Source organism: Sesamum indicum, linkage group LG10, assembly GCF_026168435.1.
Source record: "Sesamum indicum cultivar Baizhima isolate 11 linkage group LG10, ASM2616843v1, whole genome shotgun sequence".
In the NCBI taxonomy this organism is placed as follows: domain Eukaryota; kingdom Viridiplantae; phylum Streptophyta; class Magnoliopsida; order Lamiales; family Pedaliaceae; genus Sesamum; species Sesamum indicum.
In genome coordinates, this window is record NC_142666.1 from 4,946,744 (window position 1) to 4,964,234 (window position 17,491).

Sequence of the window (17,491 nt, forward strand, 5' to 3'; positions counted from 1 at the left end):
GCAACTAAGGATGCCCTACAGTTGTTTCAACCGACAATACCATGGGTCAGTTGGTTATCTTTAATGAGAGATCCCTTTAAGATATCTAGGAACTTATTCATTCTTTAGCTGGCTGCATTGGAGAGGTTATCCACATTGGAAAAACCATGGAGGCAGTAAGGTAATCGAGCTTGCACACTTTGTGATCTCAATAAGCTAGAAAACTTAGCCATCTAGTTTTTAGTGTTCGTTTTCTAGAAGATGTGTCGTAATTCTCGAAGAAGAAGATGGGATTCTGCAGGCCTCATTGGGACTAGCAACTGGGAATGCAGTGGGCCGTGAGCAGGTGGCGAGGCTAGCATCTAGACCATGCAGCTTTTTGAGCCATTTTAGCTTCTTTGTTTGTACCACATCTGGAGGACGAGGAACATGAGATGTTTCTAGCAGATTCAATAGTCGCGGGAACAAGTTATGGATACTCTAATAAAGCAAGTTAGAATGCATATTAATAGTGATGAATTACCTCCATCTATTCAACTGTCTAGTTCATATAGACTATGGGTATTGCTTGGCATTGAGGATTGGTGACGATGTATGCTTATTGTACCTCGTACTGCCCCTTTTTTAATTAATGCCATTACCAAAAAACAAAAGGTGGCCAAGTGCGGGTAGGCCAAGCAAATCGTACGAATCGTCTAATAGCTTGTAAGCACTTGCCAGAGTAACTATATCTGAAGAATAAATGATTGTGGGTTTCAGTCGCTCCATCAACATATAAGACACATGTACCGAGGTAAGAGAGCCATGGTTTATCAACCGTGGAAAGTTTCTCCAGGATGGCGAGCCATAGTATGAAGTATGTCTTGGAATCTTAAAAGAACCAAAAAGTCCCAGCCTACCTTAGGTCCTGGTGGGTTCAGATATCAAAAAATAGACGCTACAGTAGGTAGACCATCCTTATAACGCCATATAATGGAATCGTTCCCTCTATGGATCGTAGGTAGCGCCAGTAGGATTTCTAAATACTCAACGTAGCGCGGATTGATGGGCCAGTGTCATTGCCCATCCTGAATAATATGGCTAAGTTTCTCCTGAACGTCTAGACCCAATAGCCGCGGCCATCGCGGAAATCAGTAAATTAGAGGGTCAAGCTCATGCCACGGGTCTTGCCAAAGATAGATAGAAGACCCATCTCCAGATATTCCACCATCGGCCTCAATAAGGAGCGTAGTCGGAGGAGCTTCCTCCATCCCCACTAACCCCCACTATCTAATATTGTTCAAATCGATGTCTCTGGTATTCGTCCTTGGTAAAGCCATTCCACCCAAATGGACGTCCTATCACATCGGATCACATCACAAAGCTTTTTAAACATTAATGCGCGGTTTAAGGTAGTAATGTCACGTAAGCTCTAACCTCCTTCCTCAATTAGCCTATATACATCCCACCACGCTACCTTGGCACAACCACTTCGTCATACCTTTCCACAGAAAGGCTCTTAGTCGCTTCTCAATCTCATGGATAACTCCCTTGGAGAAGCCCAATATACACTCAATGCCATGAGGACATATTTGATGATCTAGATGCGTCCTGCATAAGACAAAGCCATACCTTCCCATCCCTTAATACGCTGATCAATTTTCAGTAACATCGGTTGGCAATCAGTTAAGGAAAGTCTAGAGAAAGGAAGGGGAGTCCCAGATACCGCATTGGGAGGTGCCCCTCCTGAAATTCGAGAACTGCAAGCAACTGGTCCCGTATTGCATAGGCTGATCGAGATATAATCAGGTGACTCTTATGGACGTTAACCTAAAGACCTGACAAGGAGGCAAACATATCCAGCCCCCACTTAAATACATCGATAAAGTCCATGTCAGCCTTGCAGAATAACAACAAATCATCTACAAATCCAAGTTGGAAAATCCACATCGGTGCACACTTCCAATGGAAAGAAAACAGGTCGTCCTGTTCAATAAGCTGTAGGAATATTAAGTGCAAGACCTCCATAACAAGAACAAATAAATATGGGGATATAGGATCCCCCTACCGAAATCCTCTCGATCCCACAAAGAACCCATGCGGTTTCGCATTATGTCCAACAGAGAATGTTAGGGTTGTGAAACATTCTTCAATCCACTGGATGAATAGTGCTGGAAATCCAAATAACTAAAGAACAGCTAATAGAAAATCCCACTCCACAATGTCATAGGCTTTCCTAAGGTCCACTTTAAGAGCACATCTCGGTGGAAAACGCTGCTGGTTATAGCTTGTAAACAGTTCCTGTGCTAGAAGTACATTGTCACCAATACTACGACTAGGAACAAATGCAGTTTAACAGGGGCTAATTAATTTGTCTAGTACAACACTCAATCTCTACACTAGAATCTTAGCAATAACTTTATACAACACATTACAACAAGAGATAGGTCTGAAGTCTGCTACCAGCGTAGGAGCATGTACCTTAGGGTGCCAGATACGTGGTGTTAACTTGTTTAAGCAGTTTTCCCATTGTGAAGAAATCCAGGATAGCCTTTGTAACTTCTGCGCCCACAATCGGCCAAGCTGCTTTGTAGAAACCCAACGAATAACCATTATGTCCAAGGGCTTTATCTTCAGCAATATCAAATATGGTCTGCTTAACATCATCAACAGTGATTGGTTGGAGGAGTGCGACGATCTCCTCCTCAGTAATCACATGCCTCGCCCATGGCCTCAAATACTGGATGTTAATCACTTGTCTACGACGATCTCCAGCTCACACGGACTGATAAAAGGACACGAACTCATTAATGACCGCCCCTGTCTCAGTGAAGGTGGTCCTGTGCTCATCATTAATCTGCAGGATCCGACGAGAAGTGCGTCTCTGAGCAATCTTATGAAAAAAGGCCCAAGAACATTGGTCCCCTCCTTTCATCCATTGAATTTTAGCCCTTTGTTGTAATAAGATTTGTTTGAGTTTAACCGCCTTTGCACACACCAACCGACAGCAGTGCTCCAAATCAAAGAGGAGGTCATTCTGTCTATTTGAACTAAGTGGGAGCTGCTCCATCTCAAGAAATCCTCTGGCGAGTTGAACATTTAATGAGAGATCCTCCTTAATTCTCCTATGTTGCCGAAATAAATTTTCGAGTAACTGCATACATAAGCATACCAACAATGTCATGCTGCCAAACATTATGCACACTAGAAAGAAAATTCGGTGAAAGTGTAAGGTAATTATCGAATCTGAACATACCTCCCAGTTGTTGTTGTCAATCCTCACAGACGACCGAAGGCGAGTGATCTGATGTACGTGGAAGAAGGCTAGCGTAATATGAAGTCGGGAACCTTGCGAGCCAAGAATCATTAATGAGTAATCGATCCAATCTCTTCCATAGGTTACGCGAATCCGTACAACAATTATGCCACGTGTACCATTCCCCCTGCATTGGAAAAGGAAGCAATTATGTGTCCATAATGCACGCATTAAATTCATCCATGGCCAGCCTTATATCACCTGAGATACCACACACCTCACTAAGATCACGCACAGCGTTGAAATCCCCTCCTACTAACCACGACCCCTCCACACATTGGCCAGCAAGCAAGCCCAAGTAGCTCCACAACTCCAGAAATTGAACAACCTCATTAGCCCCATAAACAACAGTAATAAACAAAGTCTCATGCAATGCTCTAATAAGCACACAATAATGAATAAATTTGGGTCCCAGGTTAAGCACAGTAACATCTACTATATCATCATCCCACGCAATCCAAATTCTATTATCAGTTGTAACAGAATCCACAAACCACTTCCACTGAGGTAACATCGCTAACTGAATATGATTAATATTATTTAAATGAACACGAGTTTCTAAGAAGCCAAGGAATTGTAACCTGAACTCAGCCACAATATCTTTTACGGCTAACTGATGGTCTCTCTTGTTCACGCCCCATACATTCCAGAATGCAGCATTCGACATAGATCACCACTGACGGGGTTGCTTGTATTAGGACCCCGAAACTTGTCATCTGTTTCATCATCAAGAAGATTAAGAGCATCAAAATTGTTATGAATGATTAATCCTTACTCTTACCCCCTCCATCGTCGTCTACCCGTGAGGTAAGGTTATCATGAGCACCCTTGTGGTATGGGGGATCACCCTCCTTGCCAGCCGACATAGTAGCAACCGCTTGCGGCAGGGCGGCCTTAGGAACATAAACTGGAACCAGAGGCTTTGTAGGTTTGGACGGTTTGTTCATCATACATTCTTACGATGGATGGCCCAAGCTCATGCGAGTATTGCATTTAAGCGGCAGCCATTCATATTCAACGTCCACCTTACATGGCGTCTCCCCTCCATCTTCATCCGGTGTCATAATAATAATGTGTTTTAGAAGTTTAGAGCTGATATCCAGCATGACGCATATACGAGCGAAATCCAGTGTTGTGCATGCTCTAGTGATCGAATCAGGATAAAACGGCTTGCCAATTACACTTGCCACAGTGCTAAGACCCTTTGTCATCCACAGTTCAACAGGTAAATGTCGGAGTTTAATCCAAACAGGGACTTGTGCATGTTTGAGTTTCCTCATCACCATACCAGGCTCTCATTTATGAAGCACAATCGGCTGTCCTTAGAATAACCAAGGACCTCCTTCAATCACTTCCTCCATAGCAGCAATTGATTTAAACTGGAAGAAGAAAAATCCATTGGCAGTGGCAGTAACTTCTCTAAGAGTCGGCCAGATTGACGTAACATACTCCCTCAAATGGTGGAAATACGATCGTTTACCAAGAAAGTATTCGACAACCGTAGCCTTCCACCGTCTAGACCCATCACGAATCACCTCTAATGTCAGGGGAACAATCATCTCACCATTTTACATCATAGGAGCAATAAATAATAATGTTTTGCGTGATGAATTATTAAACGCATGTTCAATCTTATCAACGGCAGAAGGCAATTTAGAGCAAGTACGTAACGGGATGTTACCAACAAACAAGCCAGTGTGAATAGCATGCACCTATTGATTCGGTGGATTTGCAGCCATTGTCGTTGCACTAGCCACAACCATAGCCTTGTCCGCCCCAACACCCTATTGTGCATGGTGTTGTTCCGTTATCACAGTCGTTGGAATGTGAGGGATACTTGTGGTACAGCTACTGTCCGTCACCGGAGAACCCGCCTAGATTATTGGCGTCGATGATGAAATCCTAGCGGGTGTTTCCACAGGCACCGCCGCCATGAAAGGGAGCGACATTGCTGTTGTAGCTGATGTACCATTCGCCGGCATGAGTAATCTCCGGCGAGCTAATCGAAAGCCCCTCAGATCGTCCACGGAAGAAAAGGATTGCGCAGGTAGGAAATCCGAACTTCTCCTCCCATTTAGTCTTCAACTTTGCCAAAGTAGCCATGGAATCGTGATCTCCTACATCAATTACCTTATGGGCTAGGTGGATGAATTCATTGATGTTAAAAACATCGCAAATCCGAACCGCGCACTACGTGCCCGTCTCCACATTAGCACCGCCAAACCCTAGTTTTAGGCCACCATGAAGGTTCAGTTCATTGTGGGAATCTGCTATTTCCTCCATGCCGTCGCTAGGAGCAGCCACCGCCCTTGATAGCTCCCCACTAGCCATGGATGATGCAGTCGCGGCCATGAATCCATGTTCTTCATCTCCAACATTCACATAGACTTCAACACTACAATCGTCACCTATCCCGACGTCTAGTGCCCTTGGATCGCCCTCTCCTCGACGATCACCATGATCCACATCATCATCAACATTAGTTGCCGCCTTATCACCAGTGCCACCGCCAATTCCACCGTGAAGAGAAGCGATTAGGGTAGTGTGTGTTTTGTGGTGTGCGAGAGAAAATTAGGAGAGTCCATAATCTAAGATAAAACTAAAATTTAAGATGCCAATGTTAAAGAAATGATCTTGTCAAATTAAAGTGATTCTAAATGAAAACTTAAGGGATCAACTATTATAATTAATTTAACAAATAAGAAAAATATATGGTATTTCTAATTCCTCTAAACTACTTAGAAGATGAATGATATATCTAAATAAAAGATAAATAGGCAAATAATATTTTAACATACTTAATTTGCTAGAAAAAAATCTTAAATATTTATTAAAAAATAATTTACTAAGGCTGTAGTTAAATTTAAAATGAATAGCATATGAGCAATACGTAAATATTAATCCAAACTTCAGAAAAATAAAAATATAATATAAAATACATATCCTTAACTTTATTAAGTTAAATGCATTGTTAAAATATTTAGATCGAGTGGCTTCCGACTAATTGATTTTATTTTATTATTAACATTAGGTAATTGTTTTTTTAGATTGTATTTTTTTCTCACAATATAATGGATATATCATTTTGACGATACTAATAACTGCAACTTATGATTAAATATAAAATAGTGACGATCTCTTAAGTTTTATTCCTTTTCTAAGAAAACATTCATACCCTTAACGGGGTACAATGGGTATATTATTTATTGTTTATTAATGAATTGTTTTTGTAAAAACAATACAAAATAAGAAGCTTTGGTTATATATTTTATTTTACTATTAAATTTTTTTAATATTATTATTATTGTTTTTATATTAATTGGTTTAGTACAAGATAATAAAATATTATATTATATTAGTGAATATGAAATACAAAATTTTAATTTTAGGGAATATATTTTATTTAATAGTACAAATAAAATTTAGAAAGTGAATTACAAATAATAGAAGTATATAATTACATTCCTATCACTTGAAATAATTATTATCAATTTATTTTAAAAATATACCTATATATTACTAATGCTTCAATGACAAAAACATAAATAACTATAAATAATATATTTTATCTTTAAAAATATATTTGTACACATGCATCTCACGTGATGCTTCCTAGTACATACAAAAAGATTGATGTTACCTACATTAATTACTCTTTTTTTTTTTTTTTGCATAAAGTAAATGTACAAAAACATATGAATTGATACAAGGATTTCTCCTAGAAGAACGTCCGTAGTAATTTTAATTTCAAAAATATTTAATAATATCGAATTGGTAGTGAATAACTTTAACTATAGCCATTAATAATATCAAAGATATTCATAAGTTATTTTTCAATTTTATGAGCACTCACGATATTTTGATCAGTTCAATTTGAGCATATTATGAATTTTGCAATCTTTCCTTAGGCATATTTCTACTACACATAAATAATGTCGTTTGTATATACGGAATTCACACATGAGATTCATAACTCAAGAAAAGGGAAAAATGCAAGCAACTCCCTTGTGATATCGCAAATGAACAAATTATCCATTAATAAAAAAATAAATAGCAATTTACCTCTCTGTATTTTATAAAATACAATAATTTACCTTCCTATATATTTTAAAATGTATATGAAGGTTAATTGTTGTATTTTTTTCATAAAGGGTAATATGCTCATTTTCAATATCACAGGGGGTAAATTGCTATTCACCCCCAATAAAATTTTATTTATGATTGTTTCTCCAAAGTTCACACTAACCTATCCTATCCTTAGGATTCGTTATTCCTATTTCATATTATATAGTGTATATCATCGCAACAACACAACAGGGAATGAATAGCTCAACCTTTAAAGAAATTACGAATAGTTTTATTGAATTGTATAATATAACAACCAAAGCTAAAAAGGTCTTCAACTCGAGAACTCATACGAAGTTTTCCTGAATAAGTTTGAGAATATAACCTTCCTCGAAGCACACAACACAATCGGACTTTCACTAAACCTGAATTAGCGAACTTGCTTCTAAATACTCGTCTTACTTGGTATCCAGAGTCGATGGGAGGATGGTAAATTACAAATTCTATTTTCTATAGTTAATTATAGCTTTGATTATCGAACAACATAGTTGGATCTAATGAATAGAGTTATAAAAATTAGTCCACGTTCGCTACTGATTATCTTACAATTTTATTTTCAATTTATTCCCACCATAAAAGTAAAAGTTACTGCAAATACCCCTTAAGCCAGAAACTATAAGTTACTTCCGACCAAATTTAACTTTTTTACTTTTTACTTTTGTTTTTGAACACTCCAAACACTTCACTATTGCTTAACTTATACCCCAACAACAAAAAACAGAAGCTATAGCAAATATCCATAAAATTAAGGACTAGATGTACATATTCCCATATATGGAAGGACGAAAAATGCAAAATTTGTCAATGTTTCCACAGCGTTTCATGTAAAAATTCTCCTAATAATTCCATTTGCAGGGATGTATGCGAACCACCAGAAGTGGATGACGATATCCAAATACTCTTCTCTTTACAATAGAATCAAATTCAAAATCCCGCCCCCACCCAACTGATGAGCATCGTTTCTTCAAGCCCAGAAGAAATTGAATCCATGAACTGAAATGAATCTCTTCGCCACATGGAAACCCAATCCCCCTTGCCGGATCTACGTGACGCAATCTTCCGGTGATGGCAAACAGGTCTTCCCTCCGCCGGCCGACCAATTCAGGCCTCTGCAGTCCGTATTCCGGCGTCGGCTTCTCACGGGCGTCGGCGCCGCTTCTCTATTGGCTGTTGGGGCCAATTTCGGCGGGGCCACGAGTTTTCTTCTGGGCTTCTCGCCGGAGGCTGCTCGGAGTCTCAAGCTGGACGCGCTTTATCCGGTGGGAGGATACAGCCGATACATAGACACAAATGAAGGATTCGGTCAGTAAGTGCGACGCTGCTGCTATCAACACTTTGATTGCTATTCATTTCTTCTGGTAATTAATTGCGACTGATTCGTGGAACAGAATTTGTGTACCCGGAGAGTTGGTTGGGGGATCAGACGTTATTATACAGAGCAGCAGGGAAGGCTGAAAGGTCACTGGATCCCCCTCCTCTGGGCGGTGGTGGAGGGCGGCGGAGGAATGTTAATGAGCCGGCGGTGGCGTTTGGTCCACCGGGATCAACCGGAGAGCTCAATGTTAGTGTGATTGTGTCGCCCGTTTCCATTGACTTCTCGTAAGCACTTCTAATTCGGTAGAAATTACAAAATGATTCTCTTATCTTTGTGCATATGGATTTTTGATGAGGTAAATATTTAAAGATTTTCAACTTTTTGTAATTTTAATCAGGCCAAAACTCTTGGTTATTCCGTCGATTATATTTTTCATTCCATTGAGTTCATCGTTGTTCAAATGCAACATAGAGTCGCTCATCTCTTTAGTACGAGGTTTAATGCAATTTAAACAATGTGAAATTGCTAATGAGTAAATTTCTTTATTTTACAAAACACAAGAACGTAAATTGTTATATTTTGAAAAATACAAGGGTTAAATTGCTAAAAAAAAAAAATTCATAGAGAAGTAATTTGCTCATTTTTAATATCACGTGAGTTGCTTGCATTTTTTTCCTTTAGTATATCCCATTAAAGTTCCTGTTGAATCATACGGAACTAAAATTACAAATGATAGAATATTTCATTGAAAATGAGTAAAATTCATTAAGAGTTCTATGTCAGTCTTATTGTAAAATGTCATTATATCATACTATACTCTTATTTGCATGCAAAAATACCCAAAATTTCCCAAAAAAAAAGTACAAGATCCTGTATAAAAGAAATGTTTGTCATTGTAATTCTCCACAAAATATAAAATCAGATGCACAAACACAAGTTTTAAATCTTATTAGAATGACATGATATTATGTACTACAATATGGTTTGCATAACTTCGAGTCATTATTAATGCCCACAAAAAAATTGACATTATTTAACATCATGTGCTCTTTTTAACATCATATTGCACTCTTTATATTACTATCTAGTTTTATATTTTGTTTTGTGGAGAATTGTAATGATATTTTTTATATATGATCTTGTGGTTTTTTTGAAATTTTCTATATTCTTTTCATGCAAATAAGACTGTTATGTGACGTAATAACATTTTATGGAAGATTAATATAGGAATTTGGCCTTTCTCCAATATTACCCTTCTCCATTAGATTTCGTTAGATTTACATGTCAGTAACTTTAATAAGATATATTTAGGAGATGAGGAATTATTATTAGAAAGATGAGAGACTAATAGATATTTGCCTTTAAATTTTGTAAACAAGTTAAGCAGATTATCTTTATGAATTTGAAATTGTTAGCTGTAAGTAGACTTGTATATTCAGTGTGTAATGATAGATCATCAAGGTTGTTGATGGTCACAGGAAAAAGAGCAATGAGAAGAAATTTTAGAAAAACATTGCTTAAACTTCCTCAAGTAGAATGGATAAATAAACTACAGAAAATGAAGCGAACATGTTCGAGGAGGTGCTTCACAGAATTAGTTAGTATGTTTTCAATAATATTATTACAAGCGATAAGGGCATACTCGAAGTGTGTGCAGAAAATAAATGTTATAAATAAATATTATTTTACAAAATTAAATACATATTATCTTAAAAAATAATTTAAAATACATATTTGGGTTTGTTCCTAGCAAAATTGTCCATAAAATTTTCAGCAACAATGTTTGCTTTATTTTCTCTAAAGCATTTTGAACTTTGGAAGAAGTCTAACTTTTCCTACATATGAAGGTTCATAAAAGTGGTAGGGTGGGAAGTTATATAATAAATAAATAAAATAGCATACCAAGAATATTTGGACACAGAAAGGTCCCTCACCTAATAATAGAGTATAGATAAAAAACCATGAGGCCTTAAAACAGTTTACAGACCAATAGTTTGATCTCAAAAAACATTTAAAGAAAAACGTTTAGAATACTTTAACCGATTCTGCATTATGAACTCTATAAATAACACACCATGTTCACATGCATGGCATTCTAAGGAAAGGAAATAAAAGGGTTGAGGAAAAAGGACGGTAGGAAGAAGAAAGATCGAGGGAAGTTGAGTTCAAGAGGCCAACGCCCAAGGTGGAAGGCTTAATGAAACAAGATTGCTCTGATGAATAACACTGCTGGCTAAATCTCCCAATATGACAAGAAATTTCACACCAAAGGGCACAATAAAGAATAAATGGATTACTAATTGTGAGTGCATTAAACAGCAAGCATTTGGTCATTCTTGGACAGAAGATGAAGTTTTTAGAGGTAGATTAGTCGTAATTTTGGTAAAATGTGAATTTGATGTTTCCGTTTGGCTAAGAGATAACTAGAAGAAGTGGAGGCATAAGGGAGCTGCCGTGGTATAAAATCTGCTGCTACTTAGAGATGGCAATTGGCAAAGTGCCTTTATGATTCATATCCTCAAGTTAAGCCTTTACCACATGGAGTTGATACCAAATTGTTCTCTTGTAAAAGAATAAAATGGAGCAGAAAATCATATAGGCAAAAAAATTAATATACATATATGTATGGATAAGCGAAGTACTCTCATGAATTTGAAAAGGAGCATCTAACTTATTATTAAGGGGTTGTAATCAGCTTATCATTTTTGGTTCATGAGACGGTATTTGGCTATTGTTTTTTCTGCAAATGTGTGTCGTTGGGGGCTTCTCTGAAAATTTTCAGAAGGTGTAGCAAAGCAGCATAGAGTCTCTACTTTTCTGGAATTTTAAGTGGTTTAGTAGTTGTAGTTCCATGTAAAAATTGTGTTGAAACTCGGCATACAATCCACTTCCTATCCTGCATACCAATGTGACCTAAAGCAAGAAACCACGTAATTAAAGTCCTTCCCGTGTATGGTTGAATAAGTACTGATTTGTACATTCTAAATAATCCTCTTAGAGTAAGGCTTCATTTCTATAAAATGAAAGTTATTTCGATAAACTTTTCCACTTTAAGGTAATGATGATTTACTTTCAACCACTACTTTGAGTATGAATTTGCGATCACAGTTTACTTTTTCAACTATAGTTGAATAATGAAGCAAGATCTTTGTTCCAATCTTAATTATCTTCATCAAAACGTTGACAGGATTGAGGCGTTTGGAGGAGCTGAAGAGGTGGGAGAAGCTATTGTCAGAACAATCACTGGATCGGGCAAACGCCCAGATGTGAAGGGGACGTTGATGGCCTGCAGTTTGAGAGAGGATTCCATAAGAAAGGTTAACTATTATGAGCTTGAATTTGAAGTGGAGAGCTCAGTTTTCCATCGCCATAATGTTGCTGTGTGCTGTGCCCGAAAGGGAAGATTGTTTACTTTGAACGCACAGGCGCCAGAATCTGCTTGGCCCCAGTTTAAGTCACAGTTCTATACAATTGCTCACTCTTTTAATTTAGTATGATCAGTGAGCTTAAGACATCCTTTGTTTTTCTTTTGTGTTGCTTTTATTTTTGGTCCTCCAAGTACCACTTATTCCCATTTGGTCCTCCGACTATCTGTCCAAGAATTTACTGCAATCCGGCGTTTGAAAGCGAACTTGTTTATCCAAGAAGTCTTCAAAGGAAACTTTATACCACATGTAGAATACATTTTTTTCTGTTGAAACATCATTAATTTTGAGAAACATGACTTGTATTATAAAAGTTGGAACAAATTCTAGCCATTTACGTTAAACCCGAATCTGTCCCCTTTATTCTCTTCTTTTTTGTTTCCGGGGTGAAGAACATTGCTATTTTTGAGCCGATTCTCCAGTTACAGTTGCTGTTAGTTTCTAACAGCTGACTAACTGCGAAGACCACATCACATTTGATGACATTTGTAAATATTGAGAGCTCAAAATGATGAGGTGTGTATGTGGGGAATCAAATCTGTATATTCAAGAACAAAAAATGAAATTTATCTCTATCTTTTTTCTTTTTTCTTTTTCTTTTTCTAATTGAGGTTTTCTTTCTGGGAAAATCATCATAAGTTTAGTGTTTTATATGAGAGATTAAAAAGCAGTATTGATATTAGAAAATATTGACAAAGGTAGAGCCAATCCTCCTTAGATCTATGGTGGATGAATGTCTTGTTGGAGGATATTTAAGATATTATAGAGCTTCTCCGGCTTCGTGTGATGGAATTTAAGTGGTATTGTTGACTTTAGAATAATTGTTGAGATTGAATTAAAAGTAATTATATTAAATGGTTCAATTTTATATTAACTAATATTGATAAAGTATAAGTAATATATTATTTACTTTGTACTATAACTAGAAATTGAAACGTGGACTAATTTAAATTTTTTTAAAATACCCTTGTCCTTTTTTCTTTCATAATTAATTTTTTTCTTTTTAAAAATGTAATATATTGATATTAAATAAAAGGTAAATAATATATTTGATAGAAAAATTAAATGATTTATATCAAAGTTAAATATATATATATATAACATATTTTGTATAAAAGTTAGATATTATATTTTATGTCATTCTCCCCATCTTCAACAAATCATTTATTTAATATACAAATAAATATTTAATAACAAAAATTAATAATATATAAATATGTATACATATATTTCCCTCCCCTCCCCCCCCATCCCCTCCATCCCCCAACACCACCCCCTCTTTCCATCATGTCCTTTCATTTATAGGAAAAAAAAAAAAAAAATCAAACAACAAACAAGTATTTTTTCAAAGGTAAAATGAATCTTAAAATAATGAGTAGAATCTGTGGAATTTTTCAAAACAACTGCATTCAACAGGACTTGAGCTTGGAAGCTATTGTCGTCTCTTCTTCAAAGATGGCGAACTTGAAAAGTCTACCTCACCATTGTTGCTTGAGGAGTTGGTCAGTTGGTCATTATGTGCAAAAGTGGGGATAATGTGGTAATTTGTTGAAGATATAGGACAAAATCGGAAATTTGTTCTTAATCAACATATAGTGGGTCCGGATGACCATATAATACCAAAGTTGGAATCAGCTATACTGACGGGCGTTAGCTACTAGTACCGAAATGGTTCAAAATAAAGTAAACAAAAGATTAAAAGTGATTAAATAGGATATCCCAACTAATAACTCAAAGTAAAAGTAGCCTATGGAACTGCAAGTCGGAAAGATTGGGTCGATTTGCAGGACATAAAGCAGTTTTGCTACGATCTGCACCAGACGGGCAGCAACTTATGATGCTCGATGAGGTTACGGTGCAGCGAACGGGAGAAAATGCCCTCCAACCTACGGTTTCGTGAGGACAAAACAAGAGTTGATTGATGAGGCAAGAGACAACCTAGAAAAGGCCTAGTGTAGAGTAAGGAAGTAGGAAGTTTGAAAATAGATGTCATATTGAGTTTAATGATGGAAATCAACTGTTGCTGAAATTTACTCCACAAGATGAGTTGATGCATCATAGATTGGTTCCTGAATATGATGGTTCACTTGAGATTGTAAGAAGGTTCGTAGTTAATATAAAAAAAAAAGGTTGGTAGTGTACGTAGCTTACCAGTTGAAGCTGGCGAATAAGCTGAAAATTCATTCAACTTTGGATGTTAGTTTTATGAATTTAATGATAATTTGGTTAATAAAAATAAATATATATTATTTTTCATACGTATTTTCACTGGGAATGATTTATCATCATCGTCATCACAGTTATTATGAATATATATATATATATATATAATTTTCAATTAATAACTTGATAAACCAAGAATATTGTTATAATGCATTAGTATGACATCTCTAACAATTCTAATTCAATGAAAAATTTATAACTAACAATTATATTTAAATGCATTAGTATGGTCCGCTTGTATTAGGGTGTCGCTTGGGTTGTGGTTTTCCTTTATGTAACAACTTTTTGACTCTTTTTTATTTTCTTTGTAACTCTTCCTTGGCTACGAGAGGTATTTTCAACTTATAAGCAATTCTCTTTTCCTCCTCTTCCCATATTATTATTGTTGCATTTCTTTTATATTGGTTTGTGTCAATTATCTTTCATGAGTTAACAAAACATTCAGAGAATGATTAGGTACTCATCGAAGTTAGGTCAAGATTTGTCTCATGTAGAAGATGTCTTGAAAATCATGCATGATGAGAATGTTTCGCAGTCGAGGGGGCAGCGCCATTGTTGGTCGAGGGTGTGTCAAAGCTTGCCTCGGCAAGACCTCCCAGGCGAGGCAATGCGCTTCGGCCCCGCAACCATTCTCACCTGGTTGAGGTCATTTACCTCATTCAAGCTAGTTGCCTCGACCGGAATTTGGTCAAATCCAAACTTCATTGTTGGACGTCAAATGCTTCAAGATTGAATGCGAGGGCAATGTGATGATGAGCATGATTCGCAAGTCTATTTTTGTCCCTTAACAAAGAAGAAGGGTGAGTGATGTCACTTGCTCCCTACCTCCGCAACCTCACAAGTTGCTGTGGGGGCAAGGAATCACGTCACACTATGTCGCATTGTGCCGCATTGTGTACTGCCCCATTGCATCATGTAGCATCGCATTATGTCATCTCATGTCGTGTCTCACTATCTCACATTGTGTCGTGCCCCATTGCGTTGCATCTCACTTTATCATGTCGCATTTTGTCATATCAAGCCACGTGTCAGCGTCCAAGCGTGCCACTTCCCAATTTCATGGTGTGCTATCCAACAACATTACATATATAAACTTATTTGTCAAGTTTAATGGAATATAATGTGCTATGAAGCACTATACTTGCTTTCCAAATTTCATGGGCGAGGCTTCTAGCCTTGACCTGTGTCTGGTTGAGGTGTTTGTCGCCTCGACCTAAATTTTGGTCACTTGGCATAGGTTTCTCCTTATTCCCCCCCTTGTTTCCCATTTTTTTATTTTATCTCCTAGTGGGGTTCGTAATTTTTTTTAATTCAATGGATGATTTTCAAAGTGAAGTCGTAGAATCCCTAATAGAATTGTTTGATCAGCGGCACTTTGACTTTAGATATCGCTTATGACATCGTAGGAAGGATATTTGCTTTTGACTTTGGGGTGTTATGTGTAACACCTCAAAGAAGCTATTTTTCTTTTATTTTCTTTGACTTTGGGGTGTTGTGTATGACACCTTAAGTAAGTCATGTTTCTTTTTTATTTTTTTTAACTTCGGGGTGTTGTGTATGACACCTCAAGGAAGCCGTTTTTTTATTTTTTATTTTGAGGTATTGTATATGACACCTCAAGGAAGTTCGGACTTCATTGTTTTAGGGTTGTCTTGCATAGGTGGCGGTCATTGGACTAGACCCTGCTGTTTCATGCAGGAGAGAATTTTAGCTGGCAAAATGTTCAACGGCCTATTATGTGCTAAGTTGTTCAGGGGCGTATGTTAGCGCTCATGTCTACCTTATGATAATTCAAAATTGGTTAGTTCTGGTTCTTTATCTGCTTACGATAATCTTTATTTCCTAGATAAAATTGCCTCTTTTAATGGATTCTTGCATTTGAGAGTACAAGTTTTACAGTCCCACCACTAAGTTGATTTTCGAGTCAAGAAATGCTCGGTTCTTTGAGGATGGTGGGTTTATGGGAGAAGATAAGGTTAAAAATATAGTCTTTGAAGAGGAATAAATGATATCCCCATGGTACCATAGACATTGTTTAGGATTTCATTTCGAACAGTATTGATGGTACAATAGACCAAAACGATGTCATAGAATCCTCTATCCAGAAAACTATTACAGAAGAACAAACTCCAATACCTACAGAACCTTTGCCACTAAGAAGATCCACTAGAGAGAGAAGTGTATTGTTAGATTATTACATTGTATTTCTCCAAGAACATGAAGTTGATATAGGAACGATGGAGGATAATCATATCAACTTTTGTCAAGCCATGGAATATTCTAACTCTCAAAAGTGAAGTGATGGCATGAATAAAGAGATTAATTCCATGAAAGACAATGACTTTTGGGAACTTGTCCACTTGCCAGAAAGTACGAAGCCTCTTGGTTGCAAATGGATATTTAAAACCAAAAGAGTCCCGAAAGGCAATGTGAAGAGGTATAAAGTATGTCTTGTTGTAAAAGGCTATACACAAAAGGAAGGCATCGATTTTAAAGAGACTTTTTCTCCAATTTATTCGAAAGACTCTTTAATGATTATAATGGCATCTAGTGGCACATTTCGAAAATGGTACTTTACGTTTCATCAAGTGATCATCTCGTTTGGTTTTGAGATGAATTTGGTTGATGATTGTGTGTATCATAGATTTTTTGGGAGTAAACAAATTTTTCTGGTTTTATATGTGGATGACACCTGCTTGCCAGCAACGATATAGGGTTGTTGCACGAAATCAAGAGAATTCTAGCTAAGAACTTTAAAATAAAAGATATTGGTAAAGCCTCTTATGTGTTAGGTACAGAAATACACCAGGATCATTCTCGGGGTATCCTCAAGCCATCACAAAAAAACTATATCGAAAAGGCTTTTAAAAGATATGGCATGAAAGATTGCAAATCAGGCGATACCCCTACGGCTAAGGGAGACAAGTTTCGTCTCAAATAGTACCCTGAGAATAATTTTGAGAAAAAGAGATGCAGAAAATTCCTTACTCTTCAGTAGTAGGGAGTTTTATGTATGCTCAGGTTTGTACGTATCCGGATATTGCATACATCACCGAGATGTTGGGCAGATATTTGAGCAATCCAGGGTTGGACCATTAGAAAGCTTGTCTTACAGTACTTATAGAGAAC

At 36.9% G+C, this 17,491-nt stretch overlaps 1 protein-coding gene across 1 annotated transcript; it reads left to right on the top strand.

The window, feature by feature from the left end:
- Positions 1 to 8,245: 8,245 nt before the first annotated feature.
- On the top strand, positions 8,246 to 12,483 carry LOC105172363 (Photosystem II reaction center PsbP family protein). Its single transcript, XM_011093753.3, has 3 exons — positions 8,246 to 8,701; positions 8,788 to 8,998; positions 11,902 to 12,483. The coding sequence occupies exons 1-3, from the start codon at positions 8,398 to 8,400 to the stop codon at positions 12,209 to 12,211; spliced, it is 825 nt and encodes a 274-aa protein (XP_011092055.1). The 5' UTR covers positions 8,246 to 8,397; the 3' UTR covers positions 12,212 to 12,483.
- Positions 12,484 to 17,491: the final 5,008 nt, after the last annotated feature.

Coding starts and splice junctions, on each gene's coding strand:
- LOC105172363 (XM_011093753.3), top strand. CDS start 8,398: ATGAATCTCTTCGCCACATGGAAACCCAATCCCCCTTGCCGGATCTAC. Junction 8,702..8,787: donor AGACACAAATGAAGGATTCG/GTCAGTAAGTGC, acceptor TTCGTGGAACAG/AATTTGTGTACCCGGAGAGT. Junction 8,999..11,901: donor CCCGTTTCCATTGACTTCTC/GTAAGCACTTCT, acceptor AAACGTTGACAG/GATTGAGGCGTTTGGAGGAG.